The 20632-nt window shown below is 40.4% G+C and overlaps 1 protein-coding gene and 1 non-coding gene across 7 annotated transcripts in view; both read left to right on the top strand.

Moving 5' to 3' along the window:
- Positions 1-20234, top strand: part of Nap1l1 (nucleosome assembly protein 1 like 1) — a 29389-nt gene extending 9155 nt beyond the window's left edge. Inside the window, exons 2-16 of one of the 6 annotated variants that reach the window (XM_028873062.2) lie at positions 895-931; positions 5131-5216; positions 6233-6335; positions 12047-12188; positions 12403-12483; positions 13074-13202; positions 13974-14045; positions 14652-14791; positions 15112-15257; positions 15356-15375; positions 16223-16345; positions 16958-16987; positions 17497-17547; positions 18177-18243; positions 18852-20234. In XM_028873062.2, coding sequence (XP_028728895.1) covers positions 915-931; positions 5131-5216; positions 6233-6335; positions 12047-12188; positions 12403-12483; positions 13074-13202; positions 13974-14045; positions 14652-14791; positions 15112-15257; positions 15356-15375; positions 16223-16345; positions 16958-16987; positions 17497-17547; positions 18177-18209 — 1173 coding nt within the window. In that variant the 5' untranslated portion in view covers positions 895-914 and the 3' untranslated portion in view covers positions 18210-18243; positions 18852-20234. Of the gene's footprint in view, positions 1-894; positions 932-5130; positions 5217-6232; positions 6336-12046; positions 12189-12402; positions 12484-13073; positions 13203-13973; positions 14046-14651; positions 14792-15111; positions 15258-15355; positions 15376-16222; positions 16346-16957; positions 16988-17220; positions 17471-17496; positions 17548-18173 lie in introns of those variants that run through there. The other 5 variants (XM_028873060.2, XM_028873061.2, XM_028873059.2 and 2 more) reach the window with 5 other exon arrangements.
- Positions 1115-1255, top strand: LOC114695675. The gene has a single exon (XR_003734899.1). It is a non-coding gene; the product is annotated as a small nucleolar RNA SNORA48 (small nucleolar RNA).
- Positions 20235-20632: the final 398 nt, after the last annotated feature.

Below are 20632 nucleotides of genomic sequence, written 5' to 3'. Positions count from 1 at the left end.
TTTTTAGGCAGTCTTCTACTTAGTCCAGGCTGGCCTCCATCACTTAGTAATCCTCCTCCTGCATTAGCCGTTCCAAAGTACTGGGACCAGTTTTCATAAAATAGCTGAAAGATGCAAGAAATATTAAGCTTTTCAGAGACTTCTAGAGTCATAGAAAGGGCAGTAGTTAAGCAAAGTTTTGCTTTTGAAATGAATTTGAGTTAAAAAATAATAGTGATGGCTTACTGGGTAAAGTTTTAAGTTGTCCTCTGACCTCCACAAATACCATGGTGCATGCACAATAAATATTGATGTCATTTGTCACTTTAAAATACTGCTTTAAAAAGTGGATTAAAATACAAAGTGGATTTCTCTAGTACTAGTCCTGGGGAAGCAGAGACAGATGGATCTCTGTATTGAGACTAGCCTGGTCTACGTAGTGAGTTCAGACTATCCAGGGTTAATGATGAAAGCCCATCTTCAAAAGAAAACAAGAAGCTCACCTCTGGTGGTGGTGGTCCCCATACTCCTTTAGTCCCAACACCCAGAAGCAGAGGCAGGTGGATATCTGAGTTCGAGGCCAGTGCTTTTGTTTTTATAACAGAGTCTTTGTGTGTTCCATGGTTTTTTTTTGGGGGGGGGGCGTGGAGGTGTTAGACAGGGTTTCTCTGTGTAATAGTCCTGGCTGTCCGAGAACTCACTTTGTAGATCAAGTTGGCCTTGAACTCACAGAGGTCTACTGCCTCTGCCTCCCTGAGTGCTGGGATTAAAGGTGTCATGATTTTTTTTTCTTAACACATGCTATTTTAAAGAGAATATACAATTACTAGATTAAGTGTTTTATTGATTCATAGGGATTTTCTTAGCTTTAAGTAAATCATGTTTGTTTTTAATGCTGATTCTTTTCTCTTTTAGATATTTGGAGTTCTTACAAGATGGCAGACATGGACAAGTAAGTGGTGGATATTTCACTCCTTTTTAGGGAGTTTGTATTGTGATGTAGTGAATAGCAGTACAAATTGTGTATTATAAAAATATATATTACTGACATCCTTGGTACCTGCTCTGTTGGAAGTTGGGTACAATATCTAATCTAAAGTACATTATATATAATCACTCATAAGTTGAGTAGACCACCCCCTGGCAATGGGCAAAGAGACACCTTGGTGGTGTTGTTCTTATATCAGTCAGGGGCAGAGCAGATGACAGTCCTTTGTTCATCCTAGCTTGATGCCTGGCTTGGTGGCCAAAGCTGTTTCATGCCTAGGGCACATTAAAAAAAAAAACAAAACAGAACAGGTGTAGTGACACACGCCTTTAATCCCAGCACTTGGGAGGCAGAGGCAGGAGGATCTCTGTGTGTTCGAGGGCAACCTGGTCTACAAAGCAAGTCCAGGACAGCCAAGGCTGTTAGAAAGAGAAACCTTGTCTCAAAAAAGGAAAACATGCTGATCATGATAGTAGTTCATAAATACTTGGGAGAATTTTTAGCATGTGTATATTTCTCACTGTGTTCCTATTAACACGGATATGTGTAAACACGTGTAGAATCGACGCAGCAACAGCACATATACAGCTTAAAAGTAGGGAGATTGCTGTCAGAATTGGCCCTTTTCGTTCTTTCTCAATTGCATTCTCCACCTTCTTATCCAGACTTGTAAGGAGCGTCTCAATTTTGTTTAATTCATTCCTTTGTGTTCTTTAGAATGTTAATGCTGGTTTGGGGAGGCGGGTGGGACTGTAGTAGGAATTGAATTTAGGGTTTCACACATGAAGCTAGGTCCATGCTCTGCCCCTGAGCTGTCTCCTCAGCTGACTGGTGAGTTTTTAAGACCAGAAGAGGAAGTACTGACTTAACTTGAAAGCAGTGTTGCTCTTAGTGGCTTAACCTTTCTTGAGGCCCTACCGGGGTTCTGACAGCTTCACCTGCAGGGGTAAGCACGTTTTCCTGTGGGACGTGTCTAGTGTGGGAGGAGGGCTCATAGAATATGGTCAGGGAGGATGGGATAGGTCTTGTTTAATTTGACAGTACAGCCTTCCCAGCTCACAGTAGTTACAATATAACACTGTGATTAATTAATTAAGATTGCCAGTAGCTTTAGATATCCAGGGCATGGGGCTGGGGGAGGGACAGGAACTTTGCCGTAATGTCAACAGATACAACTATGTGTGACAGTTTCGCCTGTTTTTATGCATGTTTGCTCTTTAGAAGAGGACAGGAAGTAGATCCCTCTGACATGTAGTCTCCTTTAGTGACAGTTAGGCTGTAGCACTCGAACGAACATCTTTATTCAGAAGTCTGAAGGTACGGCTCTGCTGTCTCCGCCTCCGGTGTGAGGTTAAATTCAGAGCCACAGTTCTGGTCACATGCATTGTATTTGTTTTGATGGGTTTCCTTCACTTGGCTTTATCTTTGAAAATGTCTAATTTTTAACACTTGACACAGCCAGTCAGTAGTGGACCCTTCCAGTCCGCCACATTCAGTGGCTTTCAGTTCTAGGGCATGTTTGTTTGGACTGCTCATTGGCTCGTCTCTTCTTTGTGTAACTCTTGTTAGATGTCCTCTCTTGTAGTGGTCTTCTAGTTCGTAGCTTGTAGTTTTTCATCTTGTCTCTTTGCTCTTCTTCCTGGACAGACGTAGAATCATTATTTTTCCGTTTGTGTTCTGAACTCTGTTGCTTTCCGTCCCTCTTGACCTTGGTTCCTCTTCTCACTTGACTGTACTGTCTGGACGTCCCTTTCCTGGTTAGTCTTACTTACTCTTTTCTCCTTTCACTTTAGACTTACTTGTAATCGGCTTTCCTAATGGGGTAGTGCTTATCATCTGCTTGTTAAAATTGATGTTGGGATCTGGGGTGAGTGCGTTGAAAGATTAACAGTAGTTGATTAAAATCGTGAAGGCTTAGTAGAGGGTCCTGTTAACGTGGGGCTCTGCGGTTGGGTCACCGGTGGGTATGAGAACACCCAACTTCAGAGTGACCTTTCTTGATAGTCCATTGTTGGAGGAATCCAGGCAGCCAGGGAGAGGCTTTTTAGCATTCTAGTTTATAAGTAGTTACATTAGACACCCAATACTGTTAGCTTTTATTCTTTTTGAAGACTGCCAAGCTTATCCTTCACATTGCCTACTTGGATTTTATTTATGTTTTCTGGCTTCAAAATTTTGTTCTCTTTCTTGACATGTAGTCTTAACTCTTTTAACAATACTATCTTTTTGTTTTTGAACTGGTGATTTTGGAAGAATTAAAATTAGATGCCATTAGTCTGCCATGTTAGCTTAGTAGTGATCATTTTGTAAATCTAAAAAAATTGCAAATTGATTATTACAGCTTGATTTCTCCACCCTACTATTTAATTCTATTTGGCTGTTAGCCCTGGGAAGGTGGGAGACGGGACCCCTCAAAGTAAGAGCTAGTCAGCTGAGAAAGGCCTATGAGTGAGTGCTGTGGTCACTTTAAGCCTTAACTGCTGGCAGTGCCCTTGCCGTTTTGTTACTGTATCTGTGTTTTAATATAAATTGTGGTATTTATAGGTAGAAGTAGGCTAGATTTGGCCATATGATACAGTTTGTGAGATCTCGTAAAGATTGGTTCAGTAAATATTTGATGATACTAAAGGTGCGGTGGCTGTGAGTTACCTAACAGCAGCCTCTGGCTCTGAATTCACGTACAGAAGATCGTAAGGAGTCAGAGATCCTGGAGTCAGCCCTGAGTTTTTCTCTGTAGTGGTTCATAGGATCATACTATAGTTCCAGGACTCTAGAGATTGCGGTTGGAAGATGATGGTTGAGTTTGTGGGCTGCCTTGTTACACATGGCAAAACCTTGTCAAAACAAAACCAAAAAATAAAGGAAAATTATCCTTAATCCCACCCTCTTGGTTGCTAGATGGAATCTCATGTCCGCAAAGTAGGGTTTTGCTGATTCTTCCAAGATGATGAAGAAAGCTGTCGTCTTTCTCCTAATGGAACTGTTCTGGCTAAAATTTAAGCAAGGTCTTGGCATTTCTTCTCCATTTTTACTATGAAGTAAAAAAGTGTTCATAACCAGAGATACAGGATCCCTGTTTCTTTTTTTCCTCCAAGACAGGGTTTCTCTGTGTAGTACTGGCTGTCCTGGAACTCACTCTAGAGCAGGCTGGCATCAAACTCAGATCTGTCTCCCCGAGCCAGGATCCCTCTATTTTCCAACTAACATCTTCATCCTTCGTGTGGTTACCTGTATTTTCTGGGATGTCTCATGGTCCAGTGTAACTGCTGAATCTGTCATCATCCAGAAAGGAAGGATGGATCCAGATCAGAAAGGTTTCCTAGCTGTCTACCATTTTATAAGAGTCCTTAAAGTTTTAAATATGTCCTGTTGTATAAGATCTCACTGCCACAGCCAGACAGCCAGGGCTGCTGGTGACAGGCATCCCGTCTCAGAAACTAGCCAGGTGGTGAGGATGCACACCTTCAATCCCAGCAGAAGTAGAGGCAAGCCTCTGAGTTTGAGGCCAGTCTGGTCTATAGAGCAGGTTCCAGGACTGCCAGGACTTCCACGGGGAAACTGTCCCAAAACCAAAACCAAACAACAAAAAACCCACTACCAATTCAGTGCCGTACATTGGACATGGTGGTGTAGGCCTGTAAACCTACTTAGCACTCTGCAAGGTGGAGGCAGGAGGATCAAGTTCAAAGCCTTCAGCTACATAGGAAGCTAGATGCCAACACAGGCTACATGAAATTAATGTACAAAAACAATAGCAAATAAATGTCATTACCAAGACCGGGTCATAGTTATTTAGTTATGAAATCGGCTAGGAAACGGACTTCATCGTGGTATTTTGCTGCCCTATGTAAAATGATAGTACGTTTCATTACAAAGACAGGAATGCAGTCATTGGCTACAAGTTTGAAAACATGCTTCCTGCAGTCACAAACCTACCAAACTGCATTTGTACAGCCTGAAGCTTGTTTTTGGCTAGATGGTTTTAAGTACTGACTTCAGTTAGTACTTGTCTCCATGTTACAAAGTTAGAAATCATAATCACTTGTGAATCTCTGTCCTTTGAAAGAACCCTGTTTATTATTAGAAAGTCAATACAAGTTTCTCTATCATTTTGTTTTGTAATTCATACATTTAAACTATGGTGTGATGCTATGACATTGTAGCAAAGAACAGTCTGAACTTGATCAAGATTTGGATGACGTTGAAGAAGTAGAAGAAGAAGAAACGGGTGAAGAAACAAAAATCAAAGGTATTCTTTTCAATTACTCCCGGAGCCAGAGGAGAGCGATGGGAACTGCTCTCCCACTCTTTTCTGGACCCCTGTCTGTTGTCCTCTATCTCCTCATCCACTCCTCGAGTTTAGTGACCGCTTTTGTGTAAGAGGAAGCAGTAAGCAAGACGTGAAGGTGATAACTCATGACCGTTTCACCCTCCTGTGGAGTTAGAGCGCCTAGCTGTGTAAGACTAGAAGGGTTGGAAATGCCAGTTACTTGGCAATGCTTCTAACCTGTTTACTATTTAATTATGTAAGAAAGAGCTGGTTTAAAAATGCACCCTATCAACAGCAAAAGGGCGTTATTAAATGTATGTGGAATCAGTGGACGTTTGCCTAGCAGATAATGTCCATGAGGAGTAGTACTGGTGGGTAGATGGTCCAGGAGTACTGAGGTAACCAGGTGACTCACTGTCGGTTTTAGCCAGATGTATTTTAACTATGAAAATCCGGAGTTCCTGCCTTCTTTCAGAATTTTTTCAGTTGCTATAATTGATGTTCCTAAGTGCCTATTATTACAGCTGTGTATCATCTAGTTACTAAATTATTATTAAAAGCAAATTAAGTCTCCAAGAATATAACTGAAAATGATTTTGTTACACTCTCAAGTGAAATGTACATGCAGTAAACTTGGGGTTTTCTGGTAAGTTGTCTGTCTTCAGGTGACTTGCTGAGTCTTGGGTAGTAGGCAGCATTGTGACAGAGCTTTGAGCTTCCCAAAGCTTTAGAAAGGTGGTGAAACGCAAGATAACGAACAGGACTAGAAAGATTTTTGTCCATTGTTCTTGTGATAAGGGCCTAGAGAAATCCTGTGCTTTAAATATTATTAGAAACCCGACGTGCTGGGTTTTCCTTAGCTTATTCCACACATTTCTACTTCTCATACCAGCATTTTATGTGCCTGTTAGCAAGACTTCATGATTGGTGTCCAGTGGAAACAGCAGAAACGGTTTCACAAATCCCTCTTTCAATGCCCCCTTTCTTTTTAAAAGCGCGTCAGCTGACTGTTCAGATGATGCAAAATCCTCAGATTCTTGCAGCCCTTCAGGAAAGACTGGATGGTCTGGTAGACACACCAACAGGATACATTGAAAGGTACAAGTTTCTTTTATTTCTACCCTCGTTTATCTTTCTATAAAAAACCGCTGACGTTTACCTGTGTGATCATGGAACGCTAATGTCTGTTAATAGCTAGCATAAGATTTGGGGGAGTTAAGAATGTAGAGCTCTGAATAGATAAGGCCTTTTGACTTGGTTCAGGTCTGCAGGAAATACACTGTTCTTAGCCATTTCTATGATTTGTTTAGAAGTTTGTTAGGAATGTACAGAATTAGAACTATAGGTTCCTTTTTTTAAAATATGGGTTACTTCAGGTGTTGCCTAACTCAGTTTTCTGATTTTAAGGTCCATGTCTACTGCCCTCTGTTTACTGGACACACTTCCTGACTCTGTGTGTCTACTGTTGTGTGTGCCAGATTGTCCTGGGATGGGTGCCCGTCGTTCTGTTTCTCCTCTTAAGGGACTGGAAGAAGTTCTTTGGGCTGTTACTTTGGTAGAATTCCTGCTTAGAGAGCAGACAATCTTCAGGGCTTTATAGCAAGATTTCTGGAAATGCTGGGGTTTCTTTCCAGAGATGTTTCCTTCCAGCTGAAGGTGGCTTTATCTTCCATGTCTCTGCCAAAAGTTGGCACCCAGCTTTTTGTAGATCATTTTCTTTTCCACCATAGAAGGTATGATCTTGTTTTACTTGTATTTTCTGCTTTCTAGTAAACTTGGAGTGGCTTTTCAGAAAACGAGTGAGCCTTATTAGCCCATTTGTACCCTCTGTCCATTTCTTAACTGAGGTTACTGTCGTTTTTGTAGAAATTCTTATCTATTTATATTTTCCCCCTTATTATTGCAAAAAATATTCTATGGAGTCCTTCAGTAAACAGAAATCCTTAATTTTTATATTAGCAAGATGGGTGTTTTGTTTTTCATCTTGTGCCGATGACGTGTGGATTCAAATTGTTTACAAGTCTTTCTTAGCACCTACATTCCCTCAAAGTCTAGCTTTGTGCTTGGTACAGATAAACATCCATCCCTTCCTCCTGTTTTGGTAAGTTCTTATTAAACTGTTCACTGTGAACCATTGTTTCTCCATTTTACATGTCCACCTGTTAACAAAGGAGGCTCTTTTGCATAGTTGACTGTCTGGAGTAGCACACTGATTTCACTGGTCTTTCTGTCTGTTCTTGTCTTTGACACATCTGCTGGCTGTAGCTTCAGAGTGTGCTAACATGGGAGACAGTGAGTTGCTTCCATAATCCTGGCTCTTAAGTACAGTCTTCATGTTGGTCAAGACATGATTCCTTTGTCCTTGTCTGACAGACAAGATGCTTCCTTCCGTACTGTCCTATGCGTAAATACAATCAAGAAGCCAAGCTGCCTACACCTACCCCACAGGTTTGACAGGGTTCTCAGTTTTCACCTGGCAAGTTTGCTATCAGTTACAGTTCATAGATTGACAGGTGGTGTGGATCTTTAGTATCATCTCATCCATATCCTTGTGTTGCTCATAAACACATGCTAGCTTTCAGTTTTGTGGTTTTTTTCTTAGAATATTGATTATATTCATTTCTGTATATTTTGCATATGATATTCCTGTTAATAAAGTATTCTTTTATAGTGTATTCCTGCTTATATGGAGAAATGCTGTGTTTTTTTTAAAAATTGATAGTATATCCAGTAATATTGCTAAAATCATTGGAGTAATTTATAGCACACCCCCTCCAAGAGTGTATTTGAAGTCAAATTAGGCTCATCCCCTAGGAATAGACATAATTGTTAGTATGTTACATTTATTTGTGAGATAAGCTTATTTATGTATGTATTTATGTATACAAAGAAACTTTCATGGGTTGTTAACAGCTATGAACCACCATGAGAATGCTGGGAACCTGGTTAACCCCAGTTCTCCAAGATCAGCAAGTGCTCCTAACAGCTGGGCCGTTTCTAGCCTCGTGCCCCCCCCCCCTTTCTGGGGGAACAAAAGAGTAGTCCTGGCTCTCCTGGAGTTCGGTATGTAGACCAGGCTGACCTAGAATCCACAGATCTTGCCTGCCTTTGCCTCCCAGCTACTGGTAATAAAGAAGGGTGCTATCGCCCCCAGCTACCTACCGTTTTTATTTTAAAATCTAATTTGCTTTGTCCAAGTTTTCCTTAGTGTCAGTTTTGGTTTGCTGTTTTCTAAACATGTATGTACTATGCTGTAGTTTAGGTTTAAAATGCCCAGTTGTCTTGGTCTTGCTAATGTTTCTTAGAACTGTAATTTTTGTTTTTGTTTAGTTTTTTGAGACAGGGTTTCTCTGTGTAGCCCTGGCTGTCCTGGAACTTGCTCTTCAGACCAGGCTGGCCTCGAACTCAGATTTACCCGCCTCTGCCTCCTAAGTGCCTGGTTTATTTCCCTGGCTCTTAATTTCCCTCCGGATTTCTTTTGCATATTTCTGTGGCTGTTCTCTCCCTTGTCTCTAGCCACGTTGTGTACTTACTTAGTCTGTCCAGCATGGCCTCAGCATTCTCTCTTCTTATGATTAATTTTTTTATTTATGTGCATATTGTGGTTGCCCAGGGAGGCTAGACAAGGACAGTAGATCCTCTGCAGCTAGAGTTAGTGGGAGTTGTGATCAGTCCGACGTGGGTGCTGGGAAATGAACTTGGGTGCTCTGCAAGAGCATCACTCACACCGAGCCCTCTCTTCAGCCTCCCCTCTTGTTTTTGTAACTGTTCTGTAAACACTGACTCGGGCCAGGGAGATAGCTTAGCAGGGAAGGCATTTGGTACTCCAGTGATGGAGACCTGACCACCCGAATTGAATCCTTGGAACCCCCACAGGAGTGGGAGGAGAGAACTATCTCCAGGGTTGGCATTTGACCTACGCACAGCTCCCCAACTGTCGGGAAGAAGACATCCTGACCACAGTAGCTCTGTTTGTACTGCGCAAGCTGCCTTTATTTCTGTGTAGTAAGTGTTCACTGTGAAAGTTCCTAGGAAAGACGTGAAAACCATGGCCTCCAGTTCCCACTGTAGACTGGCTAAATTTAAATCTGTTTACGGCTCTGTGTGTCTCTACTCTTCCTGTCTTTGTATTTTGTAGTTTCTTTGGCCATACTTCTTCCCCCCTAGCATTAAGACACATACTCTAGCTTTCTTATTTTAATCATGTGTGTCTTCTATCCAGTACTATAAGCTGAAGTTTTCTTTCTTAAGTTCAGCCTTTTGTTTTGAGATATGGACTCAGTTTGACTAATCTGGCGTCAGGCTTGATATGGCTGTCTCTACCTCTTGGTCTGGGATCATAGGCATGCATCAACACTCTACACCAAGGACGGCATTTTTCTATTCATGTGTGTGTGGTTGAGATTGTTTTTAAGACTTAAGCTTTTTGTTTTGTTATGTGTGTGTACTGTGCAAGTGTATGCACAGTGGGTGTGCGATTCCAAGGCAAACCAGAAGAGGGTGTCAGATCCCCTGGAACCGGAGTTCCTGGAAGTTGTAAGCTGCCTAACATGGATGCTTGGAATCAAGTGCTCTTAACCATTGTCATCTTTGTAGCCTCTAATTCTTTTTTTTTTTTTTTTATCTTTGAGATCTTAGAGAAAAGGAGAGAGAGTGAGCAAGTTTGAGTGCAATATACATGTGCACATTGAGTGGAGGTGCCTTAATGGGATTCAGAGGTGTGGAATCCCTCTGGAGCTTGAGTTACAAGCAGTTGTGAGCCTCAGCTTTATATGTCCTGAAAGTGAAATTATGTTTGGACTAACTGGAGCTGTCTTTGTGACTTCCTTTGTTTATAGCTAGTTCATCCTCTGTAGTTACTTCCCTGGTCATAAACAGCCGTGTTGATAGTGTATAGCTTATTGAATATTTTTAAGATGTGTATTGCTTACAAATACTGCTTTCTTTTCCCCTTCAAGGCAATATTCAATTTACTACCATACCTTATAGTATTACTTGTACTTTTTACTTAAATTGCTTTAAATAATATGGTTTACCTCTTGGGAAAGCCTAATGCACCCTGTAAAAGGCTGTTTCTCTCCCGACCACCTGGTCCCAAATAACTGACTCAGGCTGAATATGAATCATATATACATGCTCGGTCGATAGCTCAGGCTTGTTAATAGTTAACTCTTACACTTAAATTAACCCATACTTCTATTTATGCTTTCCCACGTGGTTCGTGGCTTGTTTGGCAGCTGCCTGGTGCCTCTCCTGACTCCACCGTCCTCCTCCCCATCATCAGCTTAACTAACTGCCCAGCTACCCTACAGCTTTTTTTAACCAATGAGAGTTATACATAATCATAGTGTAGAAAAGGATTGTTCTACAGCAGTGTCCAATACATTTATCTTGACTAGAAGCTTATACAGCATTCATTCATTGTGAAGTCAGTTCTTCAGACTACAAGTCTTTTTCTCTCTTGTGAAACAGTGTTTACCTTTGAAGACTGGTATAAATTTTATTCCTTTCCCTTTATGGATAACTTACTGTTTCCTTTGGAATTTTGTCTTTAATGTTATTGAATAGGAAGAGGCAGTTGTCCAAGGGAAGAACAGAATTTAAAGGATTTCTTTCTTACAAAATGGTTTCCCCTAGCCTGTCATCAGCTTGCTTTCAGGCATCTTGTCCCAAGCTGCAGTTTATTCTGTGTATACTAATTAGATAGCAGACAGCTTAAAGTTGACTGTGGAGGTGTGTGTGTGTGCCTGCTTTCCTGAGATGGTTTTGTGGCTCGCACTAAAATTTCTAGGGCTAATTTTGGAATGAGGAAGAAAGCTATCTGCCTGCGCTCCTTCCTCACTCTGCAGGGTGTGTGAGTTCACCTTTTCCATTTTTTCTCTCCGAGCACACGTTGACACACCCACAGTGTGCAGGAGTTAGTTCTCCACCTGCCACTGCAAATTCTGGAAATCCAACTTCAGTCATCAGGCTTGTGCAGATTAATTGTAAGAAATAGAGAAAAGTGATCTAGTTGAATGTGTTAATTCTTTAATTTTAACTATTTTAATGGTTAGGTAAGAAGATTATTTTACAAAATGTGGATAGAAAATTTGACCTGGATTTAGACAGATTAAATATGTCTTGCTTGAGTGTGAACTTTAGGGGAAGGTAGAAGGAAGGGTTTGTGAATTTAATTGTGTGTAATTTAAAAAGAACATATCAACCAGGTGTGTGGTTGTACACACCTTGTAATCCCAGCACTTGTGTGGTAGAAGTGGAAAGATCAGGGGTAAGGGTCAGCCTTGCCTATCTCCTTGAGGCAACCCCTGGGCAATACCTAAAACACAACAAATAAACCACATTGTGTATTATGATATCAGTTGTATCTCAGGTATGAAAATGCATATTCTTCATAATATTTTCTTAATGTAATTTCAAGTTCCAAATTAGTTTAAATGTAGAAAGTGGAAAATACCCATTTCTCCAAAGTCCATGTGTGTCTTCTTGGCCCTGGTTACAATACAGACGAGGTAGCTGCCTACACACAAACCAAATAGCTGTTGTTAGGCTGAGTCAGGATGGAGGCTCCTTGTTTTACTCTAGATTGCATTTATTATTGAGACTGTTAATACTGAACTTCATTACAAATAATTAGAGTTGATTACTGTTGATTACTCCCTTTTATAATGAAAGGATCTATATTTCTGTTGAATTTTAAATTCCTTGTTTCAACTAGAACATATCCACTTTTTATGTTTCCACTTTAATGTGAAAAACTGTGACTTGTGTTTTTCTGATTTTTATGTAAGTGGTTTCTAAACTTTCAGCTTGCCTAAAGTAGTCAAAAGACGAGTGAATGCTCTCAAAAACCTTCAAGTGAAATGTGCACAGATAGAAGCCAAGTTCTATGAGGAAGTTCATGATCTTGAGAGGAAGTATGCTGTGCTCTATCAGCCTTTATTTGATAAGGTAATGGTTTACACTACTACCTCGGGAAAACAAACTTGGAAATGATTTGACCTTGAGATATCTGAATGGAATGGGTATTGGAGGTGTTTGTGGAACCATCAATAACTATTGAAAGTTGTGGTATTTAGTAATTAAATCGGAGTCCTTAATCAGAAACCAGTGGTTTTAAGCTCGTGTGCTAATGTTTTTACACAAGCTTTTTTTTTCCTTTTAGCGATTTGAGATCATTAATGCAATTTATGAACCTACAGAAGAAGAGTGTGAATGGAAAGCAGATGAGGAAGAAGAAGTTGCAGTGAGTACCAGTGGTGATGTCCTGTGCGTTCAGGTGATAGGAGCCTAAGGAGTTCTCACAAGTGCATTGATTGATGGCGTGTGGTGTTATGTAAACAGCTTTGTAAGGTCTGGCTCTCAACCGTGTTCTCACGCCCAGGAAATGTCCTTTTCTGTATGTGAAGAATGCAGATGAGCCCTCCTTCAGCCTTATTGCGGTATTTCGAGCTTTTTGTGTTGTTTTCTTTGAACCCTGTGGTGACTGTTGAACCGTCAAGTGACCTGCCTGTAGTGAATAACGACAGTTGTGGGAAGTCCAGTGCCATGTCACTCGACCATTGCTTTTAGAGATGTAATCAGTCGTTATTCTGATTGAATGTCAGGCTGAACCTTGGGCAGGTCTCTGTTTGCTGTCTCTGTTCTGCTTTCTATGATGTCCCTGCAGCCCTTGATCTCTCTGCCTGGTGCCTCTCGGTTTCTATGGAATTGAAGGTCAGAATGAGGGCAGGCAGTACTTGGACCTTTGTTGACTGAAGATCCAAAGTTAGGCCACTGTCATAAGTTTATCCAAAGACCTAATATATAATTCAGTTGTTTGCTGTCTTTTTCAAGGAGGAAATGAAAGAAAAGGCCAAGATTGAAGATGAGAAAAAGGATGAAGAGAAAGAAGACCCTAAAGGGATTCCTGAATTTTGGTTGACAGTTTTTAAGAATGTGGATTTGCTCAGTGATATGGTTCAGGTAATTTAATTCATTAAACCACCTGCTTACTAAAAGAAGCCTGACATTTAAATATCTTTGGTTGCTAATTTCTTCAGTTGACTTCTTATTTATAGTTTTATATAGAAAGAAAATTTGGCTTTGATTAATTTAAATATTTCATAAGTTTAGTAATGAAATAGTATCTTTGTGATTGATTAGCAGTTGGTTCTTCTCATAGTTCATAAGACCTTGTTTTCCTATACTTTAGTATCGAGGGAGGGTTGCTGAGAAAATACTGTCTCATTTGTGTTGCCCTAAGACTTGGGACTCAGGGAAACTGGCCTTGAAGATAGGAAGCGATCTGACTCCCTCCCTGGGAAAGCAGCAGGTGTTAACCTCCTTTGGAGCCGCTGCCTCGAGTTCCAGCCATTGATTGCCCTGTTGTACCGACCGTCCTGTCTTGTGCTTGCTGGAGTAAACGGCGAGCAAAGCAGTGATCTCAGCGGGTGCTGACCGCATTCCTGCGATGCCCAAGTAGAGAGGGAACGGTTTGAAAAGGCATCGTATAATCAGGAAACATGCTTTTAAAAATGGCCTTTTTTAGACTTTTGCATTTTTCAGGTGGGTCCCTCGGTATGAGGCAGCTTCAGTGTAAACCATAATAATCTGGTGGAGAAGTTTTAGGGTCCATAGTTCCTCTGCAGAACTCCACTGTAACAGATGCTTTCTTTAGTCAGGAGTTTTTGTATAGTAACAGAACACTGACCCTCAGGTGCCAAATGAGATACTCATTTTTATTTTAATTTATAGGAACATGATGAACCTATCCTGAAGCACTTGAAAGATATTAAAGTGAAGTTCTCAGATGCTGGCCAGCCTATGGTAAAGAAAAAGAACTTCTAAATAAATACTTAGTTTTGTAATGTTTTTACCGATGAGTTTAAACAGGATATTCTGGAGGGAGTTAGGGGTTAGATACATGTCTGCTTGCTCTTGGTGCCTGTGGTTCTGTACAGCCAGTCAGTGATCCTCGATAAAGTAGAACAAGGTAGCAATGTGTTCAGATGTGTGCCTGGGAAGGACTTGAGGTAGATATGCTAAAGGGCTCCATGAGGAGGGAGATCCCCTGATAATCCCTCCTGTGCCAGCTGTGGGCAGTGCTGAGTAAAGGCTGGAGAGTTGGCCTGTGTCCGGTCCGGCCTAGCTTCATATCTAACAATTAGTGTCTCTGTGGGGATGGAGGAAGGGGCACTTGGTCATTTATTTGGATTTACCTGCTCGAGATGATAATTTAAGTTGAAACATAGGGGTTATCTTGTGCCTTTGACATAGTTAGGGGTGTCCCTTACATTCCTGTTAGGATGGTGTTTCAGCGTGAGGTGAGCATTAGACTGGGATGCATGCTTATCAAGCCCCAGGTCAGGCTGTTTACTGATGCGTTGAAATTCATGGGCTGAGAACTTAACTCTCTTTTGTTTTCTTTTAAAGAGTTTTATCTTAGAATTTCACTTTGAACCCAATGAATATTTCACAAATGAAGTGTTAACAAAGACTTACAGGATGAGGTCAGAACCAGATGATTCTGATCCCTTTTCTTTTGATGGACCAGAAATTATGGGTTGTACAGGGTGAGTTACTTGTACTGCTGTGTTTTCTGTTTTCCTTGTCGGCAGAGCTTACAGTATTGCATTCCCTTGTGTGTCCTCTTAGATGTGTCCATTGCCAGACACCGTCATCTGTCATTTTCCTCTGAGTCTACACTGTTTATTCACTTTGTTCATATCATGTGCTATTGCTATTGTAACTACAGATTTTAAACTTTGTTAGAAAATTTTTTTGCTAATTAAGCCAATTATCCTGTAAAATTTTAGTTTGACATGAACGCTTCTAAAAAAATCTAGCAATCAAGTGTGTTAAAATATAAAATATAAATATTTTGTTTCCTAAGGTGCCAGATAGATTGGAAAAAAGGAAAGAATGTTACTTTGAAAACCATTAAAAAGAAGCAGAAACATAAGGGACGTGGGACAGTCCGAACTGTGACTAAAACAGTTTCCAATGACTCTTTCTTTAATTTTTTTACCCCTCCTGAAGGTAAGTAGTGTCTTAGTTTTGGTCTTATCCACGGTTGTTTATTGTAAACATTGTTTATTTTTTTTTTCACATTTGGATTTCTTTTCTTAATTTTGCAGTCCCTGAGAATGGAGATCTGGTAAGTTGAGTTTATTTTTTTCAATTTAGTATACGTGAAATGAAAGAACTAGACATTAAATTACAGTATGGGCTGGTTGCAGCTAGCATTTTTCCCCCTCCTTAAAAGGCAGGCTCCTTGTGTCAGCACTGACAGGCCTTGAACTCACAGAGATCCACCTGCCTCTGCTGCCCAGGTGCTGGAATAAAAGGCACATGCCATCATGCCTGCTGAAGGTTTAGTGCTGCTTTATGTGTATTAGGTGTGTGTGTGTGTGTGCGCGCGCGTGCGCGCGCGTGCCTGACGCCTGCATGAGTCAGAAGAGAATCCCCTTGAACTGGAGTCAATTACAGTGGAGTGAGTGTTGAGAACTGAGTCCCGGGTCTTCCACAAGAGCGGCCAGTGCTCCTAACCACTGGGCCTTACCTGCTCAGCCATCTTGCCAGCCTTATTTTCATCCCTGCCCCTCCAAACAGGATTTCTCCGTGTAGCTTTGGTGCCTGTCCTGAATCTCGCTCTGTAGCCCAGGCTTGCCTCAAACTCCCAGAGATCCACCTGGGTCTGCCTCCTCAGTGCTGGCTTAAAGGAGTGTGCCACCACCACCCGGCCTCAGTATTTTCAAAGGAAAATTGCCTTCATGTAGCAATGTTGCTTTTGCCTTTTGCTCTTTAAACAAAAAGCCCTATATCATATATAAATAGTCCTATTTATTTAGTATAATTTTTGTTTGTGTATATGCTGGCCTGCTAACTTAGTTTTAGGTATTAATAACTTGCAAAGCTAGCACATGGAGATGACCACTTATCTCCATGTGTAAAGTTTAAAGTGACAGGAGAACAGGGTTAACTCATGACAATTCTTCTTACAGGATGACGATGCCGAAGCTATCCTGGCTGCAGACTTTGAAATTGGTCACTTTTTACGGGAGCGGATAATCCCAAGATCAGTGTTATACTTTACTGGCGAGGCTATTGAGGATGATGATGATGATGTGAGTGCCCTGGAATCCTGCCCTGGGACCATTGGGGGAGGATTCCCGAGATTTACTGTTCTGTAAAAGTAGGACAGAGAAGAATTCATAATTCAGCTAATCCTTTGGATAGCTTTTCTCAATTTAGAAGTCTCTTTAGGATATTTGGATTCTTTTACTTTCACTTTGTTTGTAAAGATTTATTATATATACAGTGTTCTGTCTGCCTGTATGCCTGCAGGCCAGAATAGGGTGCCAGATGTCATTACAGATGGTCATGAGCCATCATGTGGTTGTTGGGAATTAAACTCAGGACTTCTGGAATAGCAGCCAGTGCTCTTAACTGCTGAGCTGTCTTCTCCAGCCCCCTGTTTTACTCTTACTTTGGTGTCCTGAGACAACCAGACCTCCTGAGTGTTTATATGGGTAGTCTAGACTCTAAAGAGATCTTAGGGAGCTGCTTCAGCCTGTAGCTAGCATAGAACTGGGGAAGTTTTTGCCACTTAATGGCATTTATGGTGATTGTTTCTTTTTTACATTTGGTGTTCCAAACGATGGGTGTTTACTAATGTAAGTACTAAGTGTTTCCTCCTTACTGTTACTCATTCACACTTTTGCCTGTCTTCTTTTCAGTATGATGAAGAAGGTGAAGAAGCTGATGAGGTAATGTTTACCAAATGAGCAAATAATTCACTGTATAACACATTGAGGAGCAAATTGAGTGTTTAATGTATTCCATTGCTATAATCATTCTGTGATTTGGGATAAATTTTGTTTGGAAAATATGATTTTAGAATTCTACAGCCAAACAATGTATGTATAAGGTTTCAATAAATAAATTGCAAAACTCAGCAACATTTTTTTTTTTTATTTCAAATAATTTTGTTCTGCTGCAGGGATATCAGCTCTTTGAAGAAGTCAAAAGCTGCAGTAAACTTTTCCATCGTTGGCTGCAGTAAATCTTTTCAATAAAAGCTGTCTGGATGTCTCAAGTTGTGTTGGGAAATTTTTCATGTTAGAAGCTTTCAAATTAAATTGTATTATCCACAAACTCTGTAATCATGAAAATCTGTTGACCCATAGAGTAACTTGTACTAAAATTTCCATACATTGTGAGCCGAGTTTTCCTAATCTGTACCTACTTCATGGATGCATTTTGAACTTTAATATAGGAAGGGGAAGAAGAAGGAGATGAGGAAAACGACCCGGACTATGACCCAAAGGTGAGCTGAAGGGAGAGTGGATGGCCTTGGCTCTTTCTAAGGACTCCACATGTATTGCTCGGTTGTTTTCCACCCGAGGGAAGTTAGAATTAGTCAGCTAAAGGGGCTCTGGCTGCAGGACTGCTTTGAACTTGAGGGCAGTGCTGGGTGTTGATTCTCCCCACCACCATTACTGTTAGTATTTAGTCCCTAAAAATCCCAGTCTACAGTTCTTAGGAATTTTAGGATTAGTGGAAGCTGCTTCTCCCTCAGAGTGTGTAATAATTCACAGGATTCATTTAAAACCTAGCATTTCCTTCATTCCATTCATCGACCATATGCTGTGGAATATAAGGAAGGTATTTAATTAAGCAAATATAAGGGAAATATAAGTATTTTGAAAGGTATGAATTAGTGTAAATATAAATATCTCTGAAAATAAAAAAGCCAGATGATAATTGACAACAAGTCCAACATGGTGGTCTTTATTGCATACTTCAGTGACTTGCTTGCTAATTTAAGTCATGTGTCACTATCCCATGTCACGTGTTTTCACCAGACTGGAGGTAGTGTGATAATACAGAATTGTTGTGTGACGAATACCAAGCAGGTGGAAGGTAGATTGACGTATTGTTTTCCTTTGACAGAAGGATCAGAACCCAGCAGAGTGCAAGCAGCAGTGAAGCAGGAAGTCTGGCCCCGAGGACGGCCTGCCCTGTAATAGCCTAAACCCGACTGTCTCTTACTTACAGCCTTATGTTTTGTACTCTCTTGGTAGACTCAGTAAGTTTTTAAAGGAAAGGAAATGGATATTTTAAAGACCAATTTGTTCTAACTAGAGTTCTGTCAGATATGTTGAATGCATAAATCCTTGCTAATGCATGTCCGTTTATTGCTGCAGCTTGGTTCTTCTGGAATATTTTCACCATATTGGATACAGTTATGAGAGTCAGCTGTTGCGCACATTGTTTGGTGTAGCTGTTTGTTTCCTAAAGAACCAAAGTTGTTTCCAGCTGATAGAACAGGTTGGAGTTGGCCTGCATTAGCTCCTCCTTCTGTTACGTTGTTAGGGGATGAAGCAGATTGGAGAAAAGGAAATTGTGGTTAAGAATTTCCAGTTAAGATCAAACCTACTAACAAGATTATTAAGGGAGTTTTATATTTTAGATGATATAATTATAACAGAAGTCAACTCATGGTTATTAGTTATAGCAAGGTGAACAAACCTTAGGTTTTTTTTTGTTTTTTCAGAAGTTAATCTGATAGTATTTAAATGTACTTTGAAAATTAACCTCCATTAATTAAGTATCTTTTCTTTGTGGTAGGGCCTACCCTTCTGCTTTCCTGGAAAGGATGGATTTACATCATTTGAACCTATTTTGAATTTTCTTGTTTGTTTGTTTGCCTAATTTTGTTTTTATAGCCTAAAATAAAAATGTTACACAGTCTTAGCTCTCAGAGGATGATGTCTCAGTTTGTACTGATGGAGGCTGTCGCAGAGGGTTAGCTGGAGTTCAGGGACACCTAGTTTTCCATATTGAACACCCTTGGAGGTGGTAGTACTTCTGTGCTTTTCAAAAGGGGACGAATGATGTGTGATCTCTTTATTTTTCATTTTTTTGGCTTCTGTGTTTCTGCTCAAGGATGAGTCATGTGTCCTCTAGCCATGCTCCTGTTTGCTGTGGACAGTTACGAATGGGTAGTCCTGTTGATCTAACTACCTCACAGATAGGTTAAGGCATACTGGGGTGAATCTCACAAACATTTTCAGTCTTACTAAATGCTCAAAAAAAAAAAAAAATCGGGCCTCTGTACCACATTGTAGTCACACTAAGCTTGGCTAATTAAACTGGAGAATGAAGTTTAAACACCTCTATTATAGGTCTGAGCATGTGGCTCCTATTGTAGTGGGAACGGATGAAATTAGTGTGCAATTTCAAGAGATCGATGGGTTGTTTTTATTTAGTTTACCCCCCCCCCTTTTGGGGTTTCAAGTGACCACATTGTAATAAATCCCAAAATGGTAATGAGGCCATTGCAGGGGAGGGTGACATTAAGTTTTAGATACCGAGAGCTACATTAAAAATACCTCAGGCTAATTACTGTTCATTGGGGGGAAGGAACTTTTCTTCACAGAGTATATTGATTGGATTGTACTTGGACAGCCTATCATTCCTGCTGTTAATAAAATTTACATCGAGTTTTTTTCTTTGGAGAGGTGATAGCTTCTTGTGAAAATTTCGTATTGAGGTCTTAAAATGTGAACACATGTGTAGCTGACCTCTTCCTGAGATTTTTAACTACTGGAAATCCTTAACCAATTGCATTGTTTCCTTTATTTTGAAAATACTTTGGTTGCTTTCTATTAGATGGTTTGTACTATTTTCTGTAATCATAGTCGTCTAAACACAGCTTATTTTCTTGAACATTCACGTTTGTGATTTAAAGGTCGAATCCCATTTTCGGTGGATTTGGAGAGCTAGTGCAGTCCTTCCCTCCCTCCTTCCCTCCCTCCCTCCCTCCCTGAGGAAGTAGCTGTTGCCAAAGGAACAGTAGCTGCTGCTGTTGTGGAATGGAGTGTGCTGTGTGGACACGGGGTCAGTGTGCATTCCGACACACTCAGTCCCCTGATGGGTCTCTTCCATTCTAGAAGTCTGAAATGTGTAATTTGAAATCCTTAATAAAATTGGATCTAATTTTATAAAATATACTGGTGATATTTGAAGTTTTTACAACTATACATAATTTCTTTGAAGATTGGAGAGCAGCTGTTCTGTGCTTAAGCCACTATGACTGTTCAAATAAAATTCATTTTTAAGAGGACCTCCTTAGACATGTAAGTTTCTGATGTGAAGAGCAGAAAGAAATTCCATGGTTTATTCTTCATTGTCTATGATTATTATTTTTTGGACAATTCTGATTTTACATTCGCAATGCTTAAACTATCCTATTCATGGGGTGTTAAGAAGTTTGCTTGTTTTCCATCCAAAACATGATTGAGCCCTGTACAGTTAGTTCTTTATAAACACAAACTCTTGAGAAAGGAATCTGGAAGACTGATCTTTCAAATCTGCTAGGTGGACAGAGTCGTCTCACAACTGGGTAG

The sequence above is a fragment of the Peromyscus leucopus genome, chromosome 18, assembly GCF_004664715.2.
Source record: "Peromyscus leucopus breed LL Stock chromosome 18, UCI_PerLeu_2.1, whole genome shotgun sequence".
In the NCBI taxonomy this organism is placed as follows: domain Eukaryota; kingdom Metazoa; phylum Chordata; class Mammalia; order Rodentia; family Cricetidae; genus Peromyscus; species Peromyscus leucopus.
Note: the sequence above shows the minus strand (reverse complement) of the source record. Positions and strands in the feature narration are given on the sequence as shown.